This window comes from Acanthaster planci, linkage group LG03 (genome assembly GCF_054643075.1).
Source record: "Acanthaster planci isolate LZ-2023a linkage group LG03, COTS_SCS, whole genome shotgun sequence".
NCBI lineage: Eukaryota > Metazoa > Echinodermata > Asteroidea > Valvatida > Acanthasteridae > Acanthaster > Acanthaster planci.
This window is the reverse complement of record NC_141779.1, coordinates 14,891,610-14,912,870: the sequence shown is the minus strand read 5'-3', so window position 1 is coordinate 14,912,870 and position 21,261 is coordinate 14,891,610. Positions and strand designations below refer to the sequence as shown.

Genomic DNA, 21,261 nt, shown 5'->3' with positions numbered 1-21,261 from the left:
ACGTTTGTACTGCCAGGTTACGTACTATGTACTGTACATAACCTGGCAGTACAAACGTACGGATTGTGTACTGAAACAAATTATTGGCAGACAACTACCTTACAATGTCGAGTTTTACGATTTACCCGTGAAAACGTTTTGGTTCTGGGTGTAGGCCTACACGTGCGATATTGAAAAAAAATTCATTGGGGCTGTTTTGGCCCTGGCACAAAGCTCCGTATATGTCGGGTGAAATCCACAGGCGTTCCGTCGCTGTTGGTGAAATCCAGACATTTGTCATCCTTATCCTTTCAGTTTGTAAATTGGAAACTTAGTTTATACTGCCAGGTTACGTACTATGTACTGTACATAACCTGGCAGTACAAACGTACAGATTGTGTACTGAAACAAATTATTGGCAGACAACTACCTTACAATGTCGAGTTTTACGATTTACCCGTGAAAACGTTTTGGTTCTGGGTGTAGGCCTACACGTGCGATATTGAAAAAAAATTCATTGGGGCTGTTTTGGCCCTGGCACAAAGCTCCGTATATGTCGGGTGAAATCCACAGGCGTTCCGTCGCTGTTGGTGAAATCCAGACATTTGTCATCCTTATCCTTTCAGTTTGTAAATTGGAAACTTAGTTTATATCCCTTGGAATTTTCAGCGCATCTTAAGAATCAGTCGTAAAATATTGCAAGTATTTTGTCAAGTACTCTCGAAGAACTTACCGGCTTGAGTGCTGACTGATCGCCCTCGGTTGCTTGATATTCCACACTTCAGTGTGAACGAAAGATATCAGTATCAATTGCCAAAAAGGAAGATAAAAGGGCACTATAAAGGACCCCCCCCCCAAAAAAAAATGTATAGGGGATCTAATGAAGGACTTCAAATGACAAACTATATATGCTATGTGCAAATCCTTAGTTATAAGAAAAAGTAATATAGGCCTACGTTCTTTAGAGTTATAATAGAACCCCATCCAACCCAGACAATGCTTAGTTGGGACTGGTTCATACTAGCCCCCTTTTTACAAAAAAATGGCCAAAATTGTGGACTTCCTCTGTAGGTCAAGCTTGTTTTGTAGTTCACAGACGTTCTAGTAAGTTCGAACTCAATGGCATAATTTTGTACCTAAAATGTGTTTGGCAATAAAGCCTTCTTCGCTCTTGGCGTAAGTGGCAGTGATTTTGTTGTGCCACTAGTCGCCTTAATAACCAAATTACCGACCCCGTTCGAGTCGGTAGACGAGTCCTCGGCGAGCCAGTCCACTCCTGATTCGGGCGAATATCGGAACGGCGAGTTCGGGGACATTCGGTCCGTAAAGGTTGTGTGCGTTCCCGCAATCGACCGAGTCGCGACCGACTCAGTGGCGCAGAGGGCGCTATTTGCGCCTGGTATTATTCTGGCTGAATCTGATATAGGACGCCATTCTTGCAACAGTTTCTTCCTAGATTTCTTTCCAGAGTGATTCTTTGCCGGTTGCATGCGTACGGTCCGGTCGATGGGAGAAGTATTGGTTCCAATGTCGACAGTCCTAAGAGACCCAGAGCTATTGCTGTTGCAGAGTGTTTCCATTGCCTCTTCCAAAATGTGGCTGGCCTCAGTGCCCCGCCCGTTATCCATTCCAATTCCAGCTTTGCTGGATACCTTTCTACGGCTTTCTGTTTGCCTGAGGTGGGAATTTCCCTTCTCTTGTTCGATTCCCGTCAATCTCTTGTCGGCGTTGTCGAGGAGCAACTGGAAATTTGTGCCCATGCCTTGCCTCTGGGCCGGGCAGTGCGCCAAGTCTGCATTTGCCGTCGATTTAGATTTCAGCGCCGAAATATAGGGGCTATCTCCCCCATGCAAACCTGCACTTGGCCGCAGCTCTGCGAATTGAGGAACGGTGAAAAGGACCACCTTGCACAAATTATTAGCTTCATTTTCCGTCTGGGTGGATTTGGAGACACTCTGAGGTTTTATCCTGGGACTTTTTATGCTCTCCTGTTCCTTTTCGTCTCCCATCTGCGTGAGATGCTGAGTTCTTTCAACTTGAAGAGGCCTTATCCAATTGTCAAAGAAGACAACTTTATCATTCCTGTGGCCGAAGGGTCGTCTCTCGGCCTCTCGGAGGGGGAGCTTCTGCTTCCTTACTCGCCTAGGGCTTGAATCTTTCTCAGGTGAGCCGTGTTGAGCAGATAATCTTGTTTCCTTTAAATTTCTTGGAACCACGGACAACGAACCGACTTCGTTGTGATTCGAACAGTTAGACCTCAGGTCAGATCTGAAGGATCCGAAAGGCGCCGGATAATTTCTAGTTGCAGGCTGGAGGTGTGAGGTACACCTGCGCAGAGCAAAGGATCTACTTTCGGTACTGGGTAGCCCCTTAGAATGGTCCTGGCTTGCCTTGAATCGTCTGTATATTCGAATTGCCTCTTTCTCGTGCTGTCTTATTTGAACCTGTGATGGAATTTGTCCTCCAGTCCCGTCCACCTTTTTCACGAGATGCTTATCTCTATCAAATGCCGCGCTTGCGGGTTCTAAGTTTTTGACGAGGCTTGCTGCTGTTCCAGCGTTGATTTTATCAAGTTCTGCAAACCTTACCCCTCTCTCCCCCTTTCCCAGATCCCCCTGCCCCTGGTGGGATGCTGTTTTTCTCCGTTGGTTCAATGGAAGGATGCCCTCGTGGATGGCACTGCCATCTTGGTGACCGAAGGAAGGAAGCACGCCATGTTCTGGACGGGCCGACGGCCTCCCCCAACTTGGTCGCCCGATGTTTTGCCGCAGCATTTCGACTAAAAGCTGGTGTGGCTCGGAGTAATACCAAGTCTGGGGCTCAGTTAGTTCAGTCACCACCTGCCCATACCTGCTGGAGAGAATGTCAGCAATTTCAACCTTCCTGTCATCGAGGGCGTGCTCCATCCTGACTTGAAGGGAGTCACGAAGACCATCCGTATACTCCTTTATGGACTCCATTTTCAACTTGTCGCATGCAACTCGCCAACTCTCACCAAACGTGCTGGTTCTTCGGAGTGCTGGGTTGGATTTGTCTTTAAAAAAAACAGAACGGAAGTTAAAGTCATAATTATCTTCTTCAAGCAATTCAAATACTCTAATACTTGGGAACCGGGCTCAAACCCTTGGACCTTCCCCTTCGATATTTATAGCCGAATTCAAAACGGCCACTAAGTAAAAGTTCATCACGTCATTCTTTAAGAAACATGTTATACACATTGCCTAACCTCTTATTTCGTTTTTTTTTTCAAGTAAAGTGATGCTTGTGCGTGGCAGGCGCTGCTTAATAAAAGTTTGAAAATTATAACCCCACCAAACCATGGTTTGCAATGCTCAAAAACTAGCCAAGCAAAATTTCAATTTAACTGTATCTCGTTTATTGTTACAGTTTTGTTTAAGTTCCAAGAAATCTACAATTGAATCTTAGGACTTTAATCGGGGGCTTGGAAAATAGATTTTATTCGCAACAGTGTATTTGTGTTTGTACCTGAATTTTGAATGACATCTCAAGAAAAATGAAATTATATTCTACAGTACACCCACCCGAGGCCCAAAATTGAGGAACATTTGACTGAAAATAAAGGGATAAATACGCTATACGTACATCTGAATAAAGACCATTTGTCATTTTATAGTTCGTCCTCTTTGAAGGCATAAATTAGTATGGCACAAAAGTACCACTGCACTCCAAAATAACTGGAAATGAACAATATTATCGAGATCGTTCTTTTGAATCAGTTTGGCAAGTGGGGATTATTTTTCTGATGTTTTGAAATGACGATTTTGCCTTTGGATATATTGGGAGCATAACTGGTCCACTGAATTTGGTCGAGAACAATTTGGGAAATGAACAAATTTCCCCATACCACCGGGGGCCCTCTGATCGTCTGAAATGGCTCTTAAGTCAACTCATCAGTAACTGTTATCGCGTCGACTAACCATTAATCTTATAGTAAAACGATCAAAGTGCATGGTTGTAATCTCCAATCACCCAGCTCAGCGATGTGAACGGTTGATTTATCAACGGAAAAAATGGCTAGAGGTCCAGAGGCCAAAGCATTTCAGAGCTAGATATCGCTTTTAAATTTTTGTCTACAGCTTTATGCAAATAACACTGTTGGTCCTAATCGTTTTCTAGTTTGATGAGTGTATGAAACTATGAACGGCACCACAGGAAACTTCATAAAAATAGCACAACAGGCAGTCCAATTTGCCACCCCAAACAGTGGTAGAACTGTGGTGAAATTTCTGAAGGATCACTAACAAAGAAAACTTTACATCATAGGATAGGAGGAGGGAGTCTACCCCATGAGCCTCCTTGTAGTTACGTCACTATGCACAGCTACACTTGAAAGCTCATTTTGTTTCCACAGGAGAACTCTAGTGGGAAATTCAAGAATAAATGCGTGCTTCCAAATAACTGTAGGCCAAATGACTCCGTGTGCTTATTAGCAACAGACTGTTGGATGGCGATAATTGTAGAAATTTTACCCGTAATTTAATTTCCTGTTACATTTCCATGTAACACTTACACGTAATCACGATTGGAACCTAACATATTGATCCTACCAAGTGAACGGGTAACATGCAATGAAATAAGCAATGAAATTTACCCACAAGAAAAGTTCGGACGCCGAAAGGAATGAAATTTCATCGCATCCATCACTCCCTCGGCCGGTATTGTTTTGCGGTCATGTCGAATGCTTCTCTAACACAAATAATTCAAGGGGATCTTACCATCAAGCGTGGCTCCTCACCATCGTGACCCTTGATTTCATGCCTGTGGTTTATACCCGCTGTTTGGACCACTTTAGGGGTTGTCTCCTCGGAGAATCATCGCAGAGAATGCACAAACAGTCCTCACCAAATACTCCAACCACTCGCTGTTTGACTTCTGACCGTCTCTTCCCCACAGCAAATAGAAATTACGGATGGCACCTACGGTAAACAGGCCACAAAGATAGTACATGTTTGTCTATACTTAGGCTAAAAGGCCTTGAATAATTACTAATGGAACCTGGGCTGTCTTGTTTGATCAAAATAAAAAACGGGGACAGGGGAATCCTAAGTTTTGCGTATTATGTTTTGAAATAATTCCAATGAATGTCTTTTCATTTAATTCCTTTTTTCTTTAGTTGTCGCTTTATATACGGGCAAATTCAACTTCAATTTTGGGTCTTTTTCTTTTCTTTTTGTGTCCTTTCTGGAGGGCGAGGCTATTCGTTTTGGCTTTTTGCAGCTTTATGGAAAAGATGGGTATAATGAACAAAACTTCAAAAAGATATGAAACAGTATAGATATGGTTGGGAAAATGAAATAAAACATAAAAGAACTGCACAACTCATGATAAGCTTTGACATGACTTGGACACTTTGTATAATCATGACCTGTATTGATCATATTGATACTGGAGACTAGCTTTGACATGACTTGGACACTTTGTATAATCATGACTTGTATTGATCATATTGATACTGGAGACTAGCTTTGACATGACTTGGACACTTTGTATAATCATGACTTATAATGATCATATTGATACTGCAGACTAGCTTTGACATGACTTGAACACTTTGTATAATCATGACTTATATTGATCATATTCATACTGCAGACTAGCTTTGACATGACTTGGACACTTTGTATAATCATGACTTATAATGATCATATTGATACTGCAGACTAGCTTTGACATGACTTGAACACTTTGTATAATCATGACTTATAATGATCATATTGATACTGCAGACTAGCTTTGACATGACTTGAACACTTTGTATAATCATGACTTATAATGATCATATTGATACTGCAGACTAGCTTTGACATGACTTGAACACTTTGTATAATCATGACTTATAATGATCATATTGATACTGCAGACTAGCTTTGACATGACTTGGACACTTTGTATAATCATGACTTATATTGATCATATTCATACTGCAGACTAGCTTTGACATGACTTGGACACTTTGTATAATCATGACTTGTATTGATCATATTGATACTGGAGACTAGATACAGACCAAAGACAACGCAAACACACGGTAAAGAGCTTTACAAAAGAGTCGTGATCTTATTACACATGGTGACAGAAACCACTCTAGATAAGCTTTGCAAAGTGAGTAACTGGCAATTAAGTTTGCATAAAAGATTACTTCCTAGGAATGGCTCTTTTATGCATGAGAAGCATCATAATTCCTGTTCGGCGAATCTGAGCTTCTCTCCCCGAGGGAGGGGGTGGTTTCGATGTATCAAAACCTAAGCCCTTTCAGGGGTGGATTATCCAGTAGGTGAAGTAGGCATCGTGCCTATAACAGTGGCCCATCCAGGTCTTGGTGGGTGGGGTAAGTGGGATTTTTTATACGAATAGTTTTAAGAGTTTTGATAACTCTCTTTGTAGCTGTGGGAAAGCTTGAAACTAGCTACACTAGACCAGTCTAGCATCAACATGAAAGGCGACGCTTCAATCACGACCCTAACAGTATCACGGGAGGCAGCCCGCTGTTGAGGGCATTAGCAAGTGAAATGAATACCTACTTTTAGGCCCTAGGAAATAGACATTTGCTTCAACACTTCATGGGATGGTGTAAGCGGGAAGCATGGGTTGGTATACCGGTTGGTACTCAGGTCTGACGTTTGTCGTTGTCTCCTATATAGGCCTATTGTTGAACCTCTGTCGACTGTGACGAGTCTGCTTGTGAATTTAACGGAAAATGTTGCGAAATATCAAAGCAGTTTCAAAAGACAATAGCAGCAGAAGAAATTTTGTAAAAGAAGAATAAACCTTCCTACCTGACTGACGGTCTGACATTTAAGCTCCTCAATTCCAGACAAACTGTCTCGGCCAACTGAAGTCTGGAAGACCTCGCCAGCTCCAGATTTGAATACCGTTTGCTTAAAAGACCAATTTGTGCTTGAATTTCCCCTTCGTCTAATAATTTACGATTATCCGCATTCTTCTGAAAACCCGAGAGTCGTTGTTTCCCTAACACCCAGCTTTGCATGCCTGACCACAATTTGTTCAATCTGTGATCCGATACCGCCAGTTGTTTTGGGCGATGTGATTCGGTGTATTGTATGTCACCAGTGGCGTGGTTACCGTGTACTTCTGTGTAAACACGTGTTCAAGTTCGCTGCCTGGTTGTCACAGTCAAACCCGAGAGTTATCAAATACAGATGTGCCCCGTTCGTGCACGCTGTCCTCTCTACCCGTAATGACGAATACCGATGATCTAAAATTCCCCCTTTCTTGCGATAAAATGAGTAAACATTAAAGACAAAAACAAAACAAACACAGACGCACGGAAGGAACTGGCAACTGTGACGGCAGTGACTGTACGGCAGAATCTATAGTGTAGTTAGCCGTTCAAAGACGGCTGACAATGTAAGCGCGATGAAGTATGGTTTTGTAAGGAGAGACCGCGTCGTTTGTCAGTCAGTGTGTTCATTCTGAAGTTCCAAAGAACAGAGGAAAGGAAAGAGGGGCAGGTGATTTCCCGCTGGTATCCGGAAGCGAACCCAGATCACCAGTAAAATACACATGCATGGCAATGCTGACGGCTTTTTTGATAATAATAATAATAATATAGCGACTGGGCCTCAATCCACCTCGAGCAGAAGCACCCCTTCATCGGTTGAAAAGAGCCATATTGGCCGAGAGTGTTCATTTTGCTGGTAGCGAGAGTGGTCATTTTGCTCGGGCACTTCATGTTAGTTTGTGAATTCAGTTCCGACCAAATTAAAGGAGTCTTCGTTGCTAAGGAAATTCTCACCTCTTTTGGACCAGCTCGAGGCTTATAGGTTGAAGGGATGTTGGGCCCAAATGGCTGAAGCAGACAGAATTAATCAAAATTTGCATGCCCTCGAGTTTCGTGCTGTTAGAAGGATTTTGTCCCTTGAATCAGTGCTTTGCAAACTGGAAAGTTGCAAGCGTGGGGCTGGACTGCCAGTTTCCATATGTTACACTTGCAAAGGAAGAATGTGGGTTCCGAAAGTATTCCAGTTTTCGCTGGAGTGGAGACACATGCTTTTAAAAATGGCAGTGGACTTTCATTTACTTGGGGAGGTTATCATCTGTGGATGAAAAAATTTCCAAAAATTCACAGAATTAGTTTTAAATGAACAGAATCTGGAAGAAGCTTTGATTGATTTGTGTCTCAAAGACCTTGGGGATTTGTGTGTATTTATCTGACGTTCTGAAATGAGCTCGGTATATTTATCATAATGTTGATTTACTGACAAGTTGGCGATACCACTATTTGTGGAGTACAGGTCGATTCTGCTTGATGCTCAGCACGCGTTTTGCACTCAACTCGCTCTTAGGTAGTATCAGTCTGCAAACCCAACTCGAATATAGCACCCTCGTTGTTGTGATTAAAGTGCTCTAGGAATTGGGGGCGCCCTACCTCTCAACAGTGGAGCGTGCATCTGAAAGGTGGCGTCCTGATTTAATTTACAAATTGATGTCCACGCTTATCAAGAAATAAAAAAATACGTTCAATTTAAAATTGAATTTAATTTCAGACCCGTAATTTTTTTTACACTGAACATACCTCCTCCACAAAAACTTTTTGGGAATGTTTTGTTCGTACGGAAGCGTTATACCTGTGGTTGTCGCTGTTGGTGAACTTGAACATTTCTCTACACGCAAAATAACACCCCTACAATCGTTAATGCTTGTAGGGGTCTTTAAACCTTTAGACGAAGGCCCCTAAAAAAATTCGGAAAACATATACATATTTTTGAGTGGTATGAACTCGGAAGAAAGGGGGAGGGTTAACCCCAAGAACGCCCTGTCTAGATCCACACCGTGTTCAACTTGGCAGTAACCAGCAAGGGGGAATGGAACCACCCCTTTCTAGTGACCCCTACGCGTCCCCGTAGAGCTATCCTCCGCTCAACGGGGTACTGGCACGGACTTCGTCAATAAGCAAGCTTCAATGGTCCAAAAGTCCAGAACCCTAATGTATATACTTTTTTAATTGTTGTAAAAGTTGTTACGGAAATTATTTAAAAAGTTAATTTATATGGGCAAAATATGTCCAATTAAATTATTTATGAAATGCAAAATGATAAAAGAAACAGTGCTGATAAAAAGGCCCCGACACTATATCTAGAGGGGAAAACACGAGACGAAAATATAACAAATTTATACTGTCGAACACTGATAAGAAAAGCACTGTTGATACGATGCCATGTTTATAAAAACATTTTAGGCCAGAGGCGTTGTTTTTCTTCGTTTTCCATTACTGGCTGATAGTACAAGGCACCTGTTACAAGGTGATTTGGAAAGTCCTACAAAGGGACCTTTTACCTACAGTGTGGCCAGGTACATATACATGCCCAAGCCTCGGATGATACGTGAGAAAATAACTTAAACACAGACCAAGGGACAGACATCGAGCCTGACGAAAGCAAAAGATGCCGGGAGGAAAAACTTGTGACAAATTGTGTACGGCTGTCATTTCCGCCCTATTAGTCATGTCTGTTTTCTTTTCATTGTGTTGGAATGTAAGGGCGGGGTCAAACGTTGAAGTCTGCACAGTGACAGAAAACGCCGACAGAAGCTTGCTTCACAAATTGCGGAATATGAGAACTTTTTTCCTTCTATTTTCTCAAAGATATGTACATGTAGGTGATTGTTGTACACAGGTTTATTTTTAAGTGCCATGCTCTGATCATTTGGTTTAATTATTAATCACATTCTTAGTGTCACTGCGCATTTAATGTTGTTACAAACAAACAATGCTTTGGTGTTCAATTTTTGGTCAATGTATTCACAGACGTTGTTGACACATTCCAACTGGGTGAGTACACAGCCGATTCACTCATTTACTGCGCCACATACGATTTTTCCGTTGGAGCGTATTTCGCAGACTACTGTAAATTTATTCACTCATTATATACGAAATGTCCATAGATGATACATAAAATTGTAATTTTTATCTTTTAGGGAGGGGGCACAAGTTGCGTCTGAATTGACTGAAAAAGGGAACTATTTTATCTCAGCGTACTAAACCTCAATTGATTGATTGACAGGTGACCTGGCTAGCGTTAATATCGTTGCTTTTGGAACTCGCCATCTTGGATTGTTCGTAAAGCAGTGCAGGCGGAGTAAGTAGTGCACTGATCGAAGCTGTAAATTGTTGACAGTGCTTGCGTTGGCCTTCGAATTTCTTGCCGTGTGCAGCGATTCCCTAGCTGTTTGATACAGAATTAAGGATTGTAGGGGTTGGCGAAACCCACAATTATCCGGTAAGTATATTATTTTGGTTCAGAATGCTTACAATACGTACAATGATAATCCTGTGAATGGTTCCTCCATGGCGTGTGGGGGAAAGCATTTGGCAGAATAGACTGACGAACGACTGAAACATGAAAGATCGTGAGCATGTCCTTCCTCCATGGGCCAATGTACTAATAAGGAAAAGACATCACAAATTGAAATCCACATCACAATTAGGGCAAGCGTTGTCATTTTCATCAGGTTCATGGTGGCTTGCTTGCCCGTGATAACATTTATGCATCATGTGCATGAAGTCCCGGCTGTATTTCTCAGCTTAGCTTAGGCTAGCTACTTCGAGAACTTTAAGTTAAAGTCACTTCGCGGTCTAGCCCCACTAGTGTGGCACGGACTCTCACTCCCGATCCATCCTTAGCCACACATCCGTATACGCAATTTCGTGTCGGCGTATTGAACATTTCGGTGCACCCACTTATCATTGTGGGCGCAATTTCTTTTGCACACGAAAAATGATTCTTGACCTTTCCGCTTTCTAAAAACCATTTATTGAATGATTTCACTCACGTTATTCAGGTATTTTCCAGTCTTTTTGCCTTTATCCATTCAATCTAACGGGCTCGCTCTCACAGTTGCCATCTTTAAAAAAGGTCATTGCAAATTAAGTCACTTGACCCCTCATCGTCTCGACAGCTGTTCCATGTCAAGACATCTAAACTGCTGCCAAAGTTTTGGAAGAGCCCATTGGTACATGTAGTATCTTATCGCTCAGTCCGTGTATTACATATGTCTGAAGGATGTCATATGTCTAAGGATGGATCGGGAGTGAGAGTCCGTGCCACACTAGTGGGGCTATTCTTGGTCATACACCGTGTGACTTTGAGCCAGTACAGTTTACAGAGTGTCGTAATGCTGGTTTTTTGGAATCGAACTTGATAAGTGAATGATTCACAGGTGTAACAAAGCTATTAGATTAAATTTACCCCAAGTAAATCCCCCCCTATATCATCCCAAAGGTTTCTGAGCATGACATGGAGTATTTTTGACAAAAAAATAAGATTTTTGCTCACCACCTGCCGACAATCGCTCTGTTCATGCGTCTTGTGTTTATCAGATAGTGTATGTGTCGCGATTGTGTGGCTCCATATCATGGCTCAACCATTTTTGATGGTGGGGGATTTCCAGTCGTGCTATTTAGCGTCAGCACACACAAGTAGCATCAACAACTCGAAAATATCCTCTACAGATTTAAAAGTGGTTTTTTAATATTTATATATATATTGTTTATATTTCAGTCAAGGCATGCATGGCACCACTGCACCATTGCGTTGGTGTCTTCATCGTGCATGCCAACAGCAGAGGTGCACGTTGTATGATCAGGTAGCCACACATGCCTTACATAAAGGCTAAATCGCGGGCTACCTTCAGACCGGTCACACAGCACCTCGTGTGTGCATGGTGCAACACACGGTGTACATGTAGTTCCCTGGCTGTCAATGGAAACAGTGTACATGTACACTGACTGCTCAATATGGGGCCGGCCACGGTCCGGGGATTGATTTGTTGCGGCATGGATCGCGCAGGTGAAATAATTTTCAGGGATACTTTATGTGGGTTTAACTATGGTATAATCGTTTGTTTATCACACCAAATAAAAAAACCACACACACAAAAACCACAGTTTGTATTCATGTTCATACAAAAACATGAGATTTTTGTAAGCCAAACTGAGTGCAGAGTTTGCTCCTTTCTTCAACTTAACATCGGCACTCGTATCGGCAAGGAAGGTCAAATTCTCCGGATTCAATATTTTGCCGATGTTGCCGAACATCGGCCAGATCTGATGTCCGATCTGATCATTGGTTGATCCCTACCTTAGGCTCTATGGCTAGAAGGACTAAGGATGCTTTCAGTTGCTCAGGTCAGACATAACCTTAGACTAAAGTCCAGAGTTTTGCGGAAAATCCGCAAAAATTGCGGATTTTGGGGTAGAAAGCGGAAAACGCAATTCTCTTTTAAAAAAAAGGTCATCAAAAGTTGATTTTTTTTTCTGGGTGGATGGTTCGGAATTACATATACGTACATGGGCGCAGCGCGAGTAGATGATGCACAGTTGCTTCCCTAATCCTGGATCTCAAAACTAACTTCGTGGTCACATTCCAGCGACAAAATCCTAAAATTTCAGTGTAATATCGTTAGTCGTTCACCTTGTGTATTGGAAAAACTAAAAATTACTTTCAAAATCTAAGCTTTTAATCGGGACTTATTATGGGATCGTCAGAAGTGACAACACTTCTTCAGTAGTTCTGAGTCGGTTTAACCGGTTCCAAATAGCAACAATACTTTTCTCGTATAAAAGTCAGCCAGAGCAATTGTGGTTAGCTGGTCGTTTTTTGACAAACCGTTCAAAACTGTTGAAAATCAAAACGGAAATCTAGCTGGCAAAAAAATTCTTTTCTTGATTGTCAGGGCGGCCCGCCATGCTAAACTCCTGTGGAGACCACTGCAACATTTGAAACTGCAATTGTTGATAAGCTGTTGAATAAGCCACTTGTGAGATAAATTTGAATAAAATCTGGTACGCTGTGTTATCTGATTGCACAGAAACGTAACAATTTGAATTCCCCAGACTAAAGACACTGTTGCTATACCTCGTGATTCGGGGCAAGCTTTTGCATAGCGACCACCGTCTCTGGAATGGACTGGTGCCTTTGTGCCGTTCTTATCCATTTAGAACAGTATATTGTTGCAAGGCATCTCTTATGTAACTAAGCAAAAGCTTGCCCTGAATCTCGAGGTATAGCAACAGTGGTTTTAGTATGGAGAATTCAAGTTATGTTCATGTGAATTTAAAGACTTCAGTGTACCAGATTTTATTCAAATTTAACTCGCAAATGGCTTATTGACTTAACTGGAACTCTGCCAGTTCCTTCGCTTTCATTTTCTTTGTATGTGCTAGCTTCACACACTTTCAGTTTGCCAGGACTTATTCAAAAACATACTTCCCCATGGTGTGTACACTGAACAATGCTGGTGAATCAATCTGTGCATCATTAATTCTGTCAGTGGTCATTCATGCAACATTTTTTCAGCCTGAGAATTTCTGTATTTCTGAGTCCTGTATTTCTGCAACAGCCTCTTCAATCTTAACACTGTAAGCCCCAATTGACACCAAACTGCATGTACGTGGAAAACTGACCGAAAATAAACTTCTTTCACATATGGACTGCTCATAATTTAAGGTGGAAAGCTTGCAGTAGCACCATGCAAAGATACGATCTCTTTGTGAGTCTATATGGTTCTGTAAAGAACCACGAGGAACTCAACGTTTCGGACAGTATGCTTTGTCCGTCGTCAGGAGCATACTGTCCGAAACGTTGAGTTCCTCAGGGTTCTTTTCACAACCATACAGACTCACAAAGAGATCGTATCCTTGCATGGTGCTACCGCAAGCTTTCCACCTTAGTTGTCTATCACCATGAATAGCTTGAAATCCCATCTGCTCATAATTTCTTAATTACGTAATGTCCACAGTTAGATATTTTGTCACTTGTGATCTAGAATTAGCTCATCCAACCGTAAACTGTGGGAGTTAGAATGCTGTCTTCATTTTATCAAGTGTTTTGTTCACAAATGAATGGATTGCCAAATTCCACTGCAACTATGATAATTCACATGAGTCGTCCACAAAGGTCAGGCCATATATTCTTAGCTGGATTCTTACAGCCCAATCAACATGATCAAGTACAACATATACAGGGAACCAGACTACATACATATACATATATCAGACTACATACCGGGTACATATACATGTACAGTAAACTCCGGCTAAGCCAGCACTCTCGGGACTCAAGAAATTATGACGACTTATGCGAATGCCGGCTTGTGTTGTGAGTCGTCATTTTGCCGACTTACACGTACACATGAATTGCCTATGTACATTATGATTCTTTGCACTGATTCAATGGCTTTGATTTACCCTGGTTTATTTCTACCTCCATGGTCGATCCCAGCAAATTTGTTCTTGATTATTCTGCAAATTGGATAATTGATCAGTTCCCCTAAGGACGAAGCAAGGACAGCAAGCCACTTGCATATCACATCACGACTCGGCAGTGCAGTCTGTACATTATGTACGTAATACAGTTACGGTTCAGAAAACATACACTCATCCACACACGTGCATTGGTTAAGTCCGTTCCATATAGTCTGGATACCAGACCTGACGATTCTGACTACCCAACGAATCATTATTGAGGTCGTTTTCCAGTACTCAACTTTGGCTCCGTCTCAGGCTTCAACTTTTTTACTACCTGAGTTTGAAGCTGTAAGCACACTAATTAGGGTAATAGTGCCACAAAACATATAAGATGCAAGAGAGCAAAAACTTTCAATAATCCAATTTGATTTAAACCCTTCAGGCCCACAATCAGGGATTTGTTTCAGGGAGGAAGCCTGAGATGGAGATGAAGTTGGGTTGTCCGGGAATCTTTGGGCAGGGAACCAGACTACGTTCAATAAGGCGACCCCCCAAATGGACAGAGCACATACATGTAGCACTAGAGGGGTTACTGGTATTGATGTACTCATGCTGGCCACGCACGCACAGGACTTGTCACTTGATACTTCTTGGCAACTTCGCGAAGGAAGCCGATACTGAAGCACAATTTTTTGTTCGATGCCGACTTACACAAAGGAATTTTTGTGGTTTTGTGGAAAAGGAACTGAGAAAAACATGCCGACATATGACGACAAATAAATGCCGACTTAAAGATGAAATTTTCAATGGAAATGCATTACAGAGGATCAGGACTTTTGTCAAACGGCTGACTTGGACGATATGACGGGTTACGCGATGTCAACTTAGAGTTTATTGTACATGTACATATACCTGTGCATATGTTTAGTGTTGACTAACAACCCTCTTTGGCCGAGTTCAGGCGGCTTGTTCCCGTATGCTCACAAACAGCTGGATTTGTTGTTCATGGGTCGGCCACTCGAACGCCAGGAACAAACAACCGGTTATCGCTGGTAGTTAGTGACAAGCAACATGCATTGCAACATGGTGGCGTCCAAGTAGGCTACGTTATTCGAGAGTTAATGTTTGGATGGGCTGAATTCTTTTCTATATAAACAGGAACATTCATTTCTGTGTTACGGAAAATGATTAATGTTAATTTGCAAAACTTCCCATTGTCTATGGCTTTGGAAGCCATCTCTCTACTTTTTGCAGCTGTTCAAAAATCAAAATCTCACGAGTTTTTCCGTGTGTTTCTGTAAAACCCTGACGAGGAGGTGATGTGTCATCCTGTTCTGAGAACAGTGTTCTTGAGTCGTGTTCCCGCCGTTCGAGCGCGAGAACAAGAAACCTGTGTCAAGAACAGGCCGCCCGAACTCCACCTTTGTTGGTAGTGACGCGACCATATGCATAAAGGTCGAGTTCAGGCGGCCTGTTCTTGACATGGGTTTCTTGTTCTCTCGCTCGAATGGCGAGAACACGACCAAGAACACTGTTCATGTGACTGGATCACACACCACCTCCTCATCAGGATTTTACAGGAGCGCACGAAAAGCTTCGTGAAATTTTAACTTTGAACAGCTGCAAAAAGTTTAGAGATGGATTCCAAAGCCACAGACTGTGAATGGGAAGTTTTGCAAAATTAACATTAATTATTTTCCATAACATAGAAATCAATGTTCTTATTTAAATAGAAAAGAATTCAGCCCATCCAAACATTAACTCTCGAATAACTTACATGGACGCCGCCATGTTGCATGTTACTTGCCACTAACTACCACCAATAACCGGTTGTTTGTTCGAGCAACAAATTGAGCTGTAGTGAACATACGAGAACAAGCCGCCCGAACTCAGCCTTTGTGTCTGGGTGGTTGTGGGCGGCATGTCTGCTTGACCTTTGGTGACCCCTAAAGAGGTGTACACTGGGCTCCTGTGAGGACCCATTGAAACAGGTGCAAGGAAATTGTTGTTTGGTACACATTTCGGGGTACTGCGACATGTAACTGCAATGGAGCCATTGGATGTGCCAGTTCATGTATTGTGGCCAGCTGATTAAAAATGTGTGGAATGGACCAGCTAGGAAAACCTTGCCCTGTGGCTGGTGACATAAGCCTTACAGATGTAATGTCACCCTTTCCTGGCCAAGAATGAACCTTTCTGTCTTTGTAAATGTACAGAGTAGATCCACAGTTACTCCCAGCACCAGTAGAGCTATGCTAATCTCTTTTATTTCTGTAGCCTGAGTAGCTTGTGTAACGTGGGCTACATTGTTTTTTTAACGGTTGTCAGAATGTTAAAGCGAAGTATTTACCACCAGCATTGACCTCATTTGTCCAGTCCCGCATGCACTGTGTATATGAAATGCACAAGTATGTGTACAGTCATTGCAGTGGAATGCAAGTACTTGCCAGACGTACATGTACCTGTAGGTGTACAGTGCAAGTGCATGTACATTTATCGCTCTGTTTATAATACCGACTGCTATTATGCATAGACTAAGTAATCAAATGCCAAGTAGGTGGTTATTCAGTTTCCAAACAGAGGATGGTTTTCGTGGGAGGATTTTAGGTGTTTAATTTGTTCCTGCATTTCATTTCCTTATGTGCAGTAGCTGTACATCGTATCTGGATTTACATATTAGCTTACATATGTTTGGGTTAGAAGGTGGATGAACTATGGTTTAAAGAACTTACTGTATCAGGACAGGTGTAGGTTTCCTTTGGAAAACGTCAGCTCGTGTTGGTTTTGATGTTGATCATGAATGCTCAAAGTTAACTTGTAGTACATGTAGCTCTAGAATTTCCTTGGCAAAGCAACTCGTGCATTTACATGCACAAAACATGTCACTCCGTATCATTGTAAGATATTATCCTTTGAGCTTGAAGAGATCAAAGGAGGAGAAATTACGTTCAAACAAGATTGCCATATTCTCAAGAAAACAGACTTATTTTGATCAACTTTGTAAATTGCAAAGGCAGAGGTTCCGAAGTTACTTAGTAGATATGGGTTTTTTTAAAGATGGTTTAGCTCAGTGTTAGCAGATTGGGGTGCAGCGTTGCTGTTGCTCCACGGAACGTGCATCTACATGTAAGACATTGTATGTTCCATGTAGTGATCAGCGGCACAATTGTTTTTGCCATGGTCTTCAGGGCTTTACTTGAGCATGAGCTCATCACTGACCAGTTGAGGAATTCATGATAACCCATGTTTTACCATTTTGAAATATAGGTGATTTTGATTCATGTTTGAATGGTCTCTCTTTTTTTTACCCTTCCATGTTCGTATAGGAGTGTGGGTAGCAATTGGGAAGGAGTACTGCAAACGTGATCACAATGGAAGCGCAGAGGGTAAGTAGATTTTGTGCTTTAGCGTTAACCCTCCTTTGGTTTTACAGCACAAATATGCACGAGTGCCCACAGTCACTCTTGTGCGTGTATTTTCTACATGGAACACAAACATGCATAGGTTCACTGTGTACACAGTTGGTTGCCAGCACAAAATGACCCAAGGTCTTCTGTGCAGTCCTCTTCACTGCATTTGGTTTACCGCACAGTTATGCACATGAAACAGTGAGGCACAGTTGTTGGGCAGCACAAAAGTGCAATCTGATATTCCTGTGAGGGACTGTTGGTGCAGTGCACAACACAACACAGCTGTGCTTCTTGAGGTGTTTACCAAGTGACCCAAAGAGTGACTTCAGCATAGGAGGGTTAAGCTGCATTTGCATTGGACTAAACAAAGTGAGAGAAATGACGTTTTTGACCCTAACCCCTCTTACACTCAGGATACCGAACCCAACAAACTTCAACAGATACATGCACTTGTCTATGTAATAGTACAAGCAGGTAGCTGTTAACTTCAACAATATGACCCTGTTAGAGTTGGAGTGATGGGTAATTCCAGAAATTGGGGTCCATTTTTTGTGTGTTCCAGTCACATCTGACATATGATTTTGTAATCATTTTCAAATTTCCAAGAGTGATGAATTAATGCAGATCACCTGCCAAACAAATAGTAATAGTTTGAAATCAATTCCGGTGGTATTTCCATGTCAAATAACAAAGGTCAGATGTTAAAGGGACACAAAAATATCACACTTTTGGACCCCTAGTTTGTGGAATTACCCTGATATGGTTTGGATGGGTCTATGCAGTATAGGATGACTTGCACTGCAGCAATACCAAACCTGACAAAATCAAGCATAGTCCAACACTTGTCAGCGAGCCAGACACTGCACACAATGACCCCCATGTGTCCCAACTCACACAACATCTAACACCATCACCCTGGGCCTGTGATACCAAGTCCAACAAAATCCAACTAGTTTATTGGATATGGTACCAAAACCTGCCAAAACCTTCCAATACCTGCTAAAGAGTTTGATGGATACTCTGCTGTTAGGGTTAATGTAAATTCAATTTACATCTATTGCTAGCTTTGTAATCATCAAAAATTTTATGCCAGGTTTTGGCTTGTCTGGTAGAAATTTTTTTGTTAGAAGAATTCCTGGAAGCAAGTGAAATATAGCACCAACTTTGGTATTGACAGTTTCTGCAACTGTTTGATTTGCCCACGTAGCAAAAGCCCTTTGCGGCTAGTCCAGCTGGTCAGAGTGCTTACGGGAGCCCGGCCCTGGCTGACCTGCCCAAGCAAGATCCCATGCAACAGACGCTAGACTGGCAGCACCACGGCTACGGCATGGACTCTGGGATACAGAGCGGCGTGACCACACAGGTAACTTCAAAACTTGCTCTTGAACTAAGCTACATGTATCTTTGTCTTGAGGGCTTATTGCCCTTCGTCTTGACTATTCTGCAGAAGTGAATGGAGTTTCTAGAGCAGTGAACGGTTGAAATAATTAGGATTGATACTGAAATAAAGAGAAGCTGCCAGAGGCCTCCCATAACCATTTCTTTGTTGTGAATTTTATAACGCGTGCAAGGATTTTATAGTTAGAGCAAAGATCAAAAATATTTTTCGCGGTCCGACGTGGGCGTACCGGTGGAATGGGTCCATTATTCTTAATCTCCCCCCCCCCGTACTCTTGTGTTTGCACGGGCCCTGTTCAGAATGCGGGATCAAGCCCGAAACTGCATAGCAATAGCTCAAAGAAATGGTCACACTTGATGCCCTCTGGATGTCAATACAATAGATCTGTGTGGCTATGACGATGGAACTTGGAAACCTCACATTTAATATCCTAAAAAGAAATGCTTGCCATAGGGAGTCTCGGAAAATGGTTACGATAGGCTTATATGTCTTGCAGATTACGTATGCATGTAGTTGGCAGATAAATTTAGATTTTTACCATTGATCAACAATTGATAGTTGATTTGATGAACAAATCAAGAAGTCTAGGAAAGTAGAGTAATATGTGCATTTATAATAAAACTTGTTCCTGAAATAGCCTTTATTTCGATACCACCAATGATTGTTTTTTCGGTGTTGACTCGAGTTACTGACTCGGCCTAAGTGGCTATTTTTTATTTGTTGTTATTTTTGCTTGAGACTTGACTTAGAAATAAATGACTTTGGACTTGAAGGCACGTGATATGTGACTTACCTGGACTTGACTAAATTTGACTTTATGATAATGGTTTGTTGAAAACAATGAACACACTCTTTGGCGCCCCCACATAATGGGTTGGAAAGTATGCACGATCAATGCCGACCCTTTTACTGTAGGTTGCGAACTTGAAAGCAGGCTGCTTGGTTAACGTCTTTTCATTGTGTGGCCGGGCCAACCCGTGCAGGCTACACGCTGCGATCTCAACGAGGCCTAGCTAGGCGTGCGTATTCTTAGATGTTGTATCATTCGTTGTATCAAATGCAGTGACTATTCTTTGTACTGCCTACAGTAAATTCTGAAAGTATCTGAAAGTCTGAAAGTATAATGGAAGAAACTTCTTCAAACGGCTGGAAAAGAACTACATGCACTATCCCACGTTTGTAACATGAGGTAGCAAGAATTCTGACTGCGTGATTAAAAAAAAACCTTGACGATATTTGTGTACTATTAATACTCTTAAAATATTCAACACGATGGAATAAAAGTTGTATGGTTGGAATCATTATACATTTGAGACTATGCAACATGAAAACAAGGTACCAGTAGACAACGTTTTGGAATGAGACATTCACATTCTAAATTCTCCCTACATGCTGCCTCTGACTCCGGTCCTGCCTTTAAAGCAAGCCTGATTGCTATCACGGCCCAAATGTAGCTTGCACATGGCCACATGGTATGGCTAAAGCCTGGCTGCCACAGCCTGCCCAATGGCAGCACTCACGTGCCGCTCTCATGTTGACCCTCCAAGCATAGCCGCTGTTTGTAATGGACAAAGGTTCTTCGGCAGTGCTTGGAATGTGCTTGCTAAATCTCACTTGAATTTTAAAAGTGTAAAAAGGAAAGACAAGGGAATGAAAAGACAAATGGAAACACAGATACTATTTATGATCTAATTTTTGGCGAGCTGGGAAGCAAGTGCGAGCCTGTGTAATACCGATTTCCGTCTTCTGTCTGTCGTCCGGCCGGCCGTCCTCAAATGTTAATGTTTTCCTTGCAAGTCCGTAGGTGTTAAAATGTGCCATTGAGTGCTTGTTTGCTTCCTCTTGGAATTCCATCAGTATTTAAATAGTCCATATGGTATTAATGCTGAGAAATGTGTGAATTTAATGAAAAAAATTATAAAAGTTGAATGTTATTATTTTGAGTTGTATGGTGTACTAACCCTGTAGTATATACATACGTACTGAGCACTCCTGTAATGTACATGTACTTGCATATGTATAGACAGTGTTTAGACACATACAAATGTACATGTACAGTATGTGAGAAAATGGTAAGGGATGGGGGGTGCTTCAAGTGACAGATTAGTATGTTTGTTGGGGGGAGGGGTATCTGTAGGACGAGGATCATGGGGACGAAGTACATGCATGTAGGAAGTGGATGAAATGCAGGATAAGGTTGGTGTAATGGTTGGGCTGGATTAGTGGGATGATGGGACAGCCAGAGT

General features: G+C 42.0%; 2 protein-coding genes across 2 annotated transcripts in view; one reads left to right on the top strand and one right to left on the bottom strand.

Annotated features, from left to right (window-relative positions):
• Nucleotides 1–319: 319 nt before the first annotated feature.
• Nucleotides 320–7,365, bottom strand: LOC110973035 (uncharacterized). Its single transcript, XM_022223446.2, has 3 exons — nucleotides 6,777–7,365; nucleotides 4,716–4,916; nucleotides 320–3,013 (listed from the first exon to the last, which is right to left on the bottom strand). The coding sequence occupies exon 3, from the start codon at nucleotides 2,937–2,939 to the stop codon at nucleotides 1,116–1,118; it is 1,824 nt and encodes a 607-aa protein (XP_022079138.2). The 5' UTR covers nucleotides 2,940–3,013; nucleotides 4,716–4,916; nucleotides 6,777–7,365; the 3' UTR covers nucleotides 320–1,115.
• Nucleotides 7,366–10,050: 2,685 nt separating this feature from the next.
• Nucleotides 10,051–21,261, top strand: part of ctnnb1 (catenin beta 1) — a 29,594-nt gene continuing 18,383 nt past the window's right edge. The window contains exons 1-3 of the mRNA XM_022254161.2: nucleotides 10,051–10,238; nucleotides 17,533–17,592; nucleotides 18,824–18,979. Coding sequence (XP_022109853.1) covers nucleotides 17,578–17,592; nucleotides 18,824–18,979 — 171 coding nt within the window. The 5' untranslated portion in view covers nucleotides 10,051–10,238; nucleotides 17,533–17,577. The remainder of the gene's footprint in view (nucleotides 10,239–17,532; nucleotides 17,593–18,823; nucleotides 18,980–21,261) is intronic.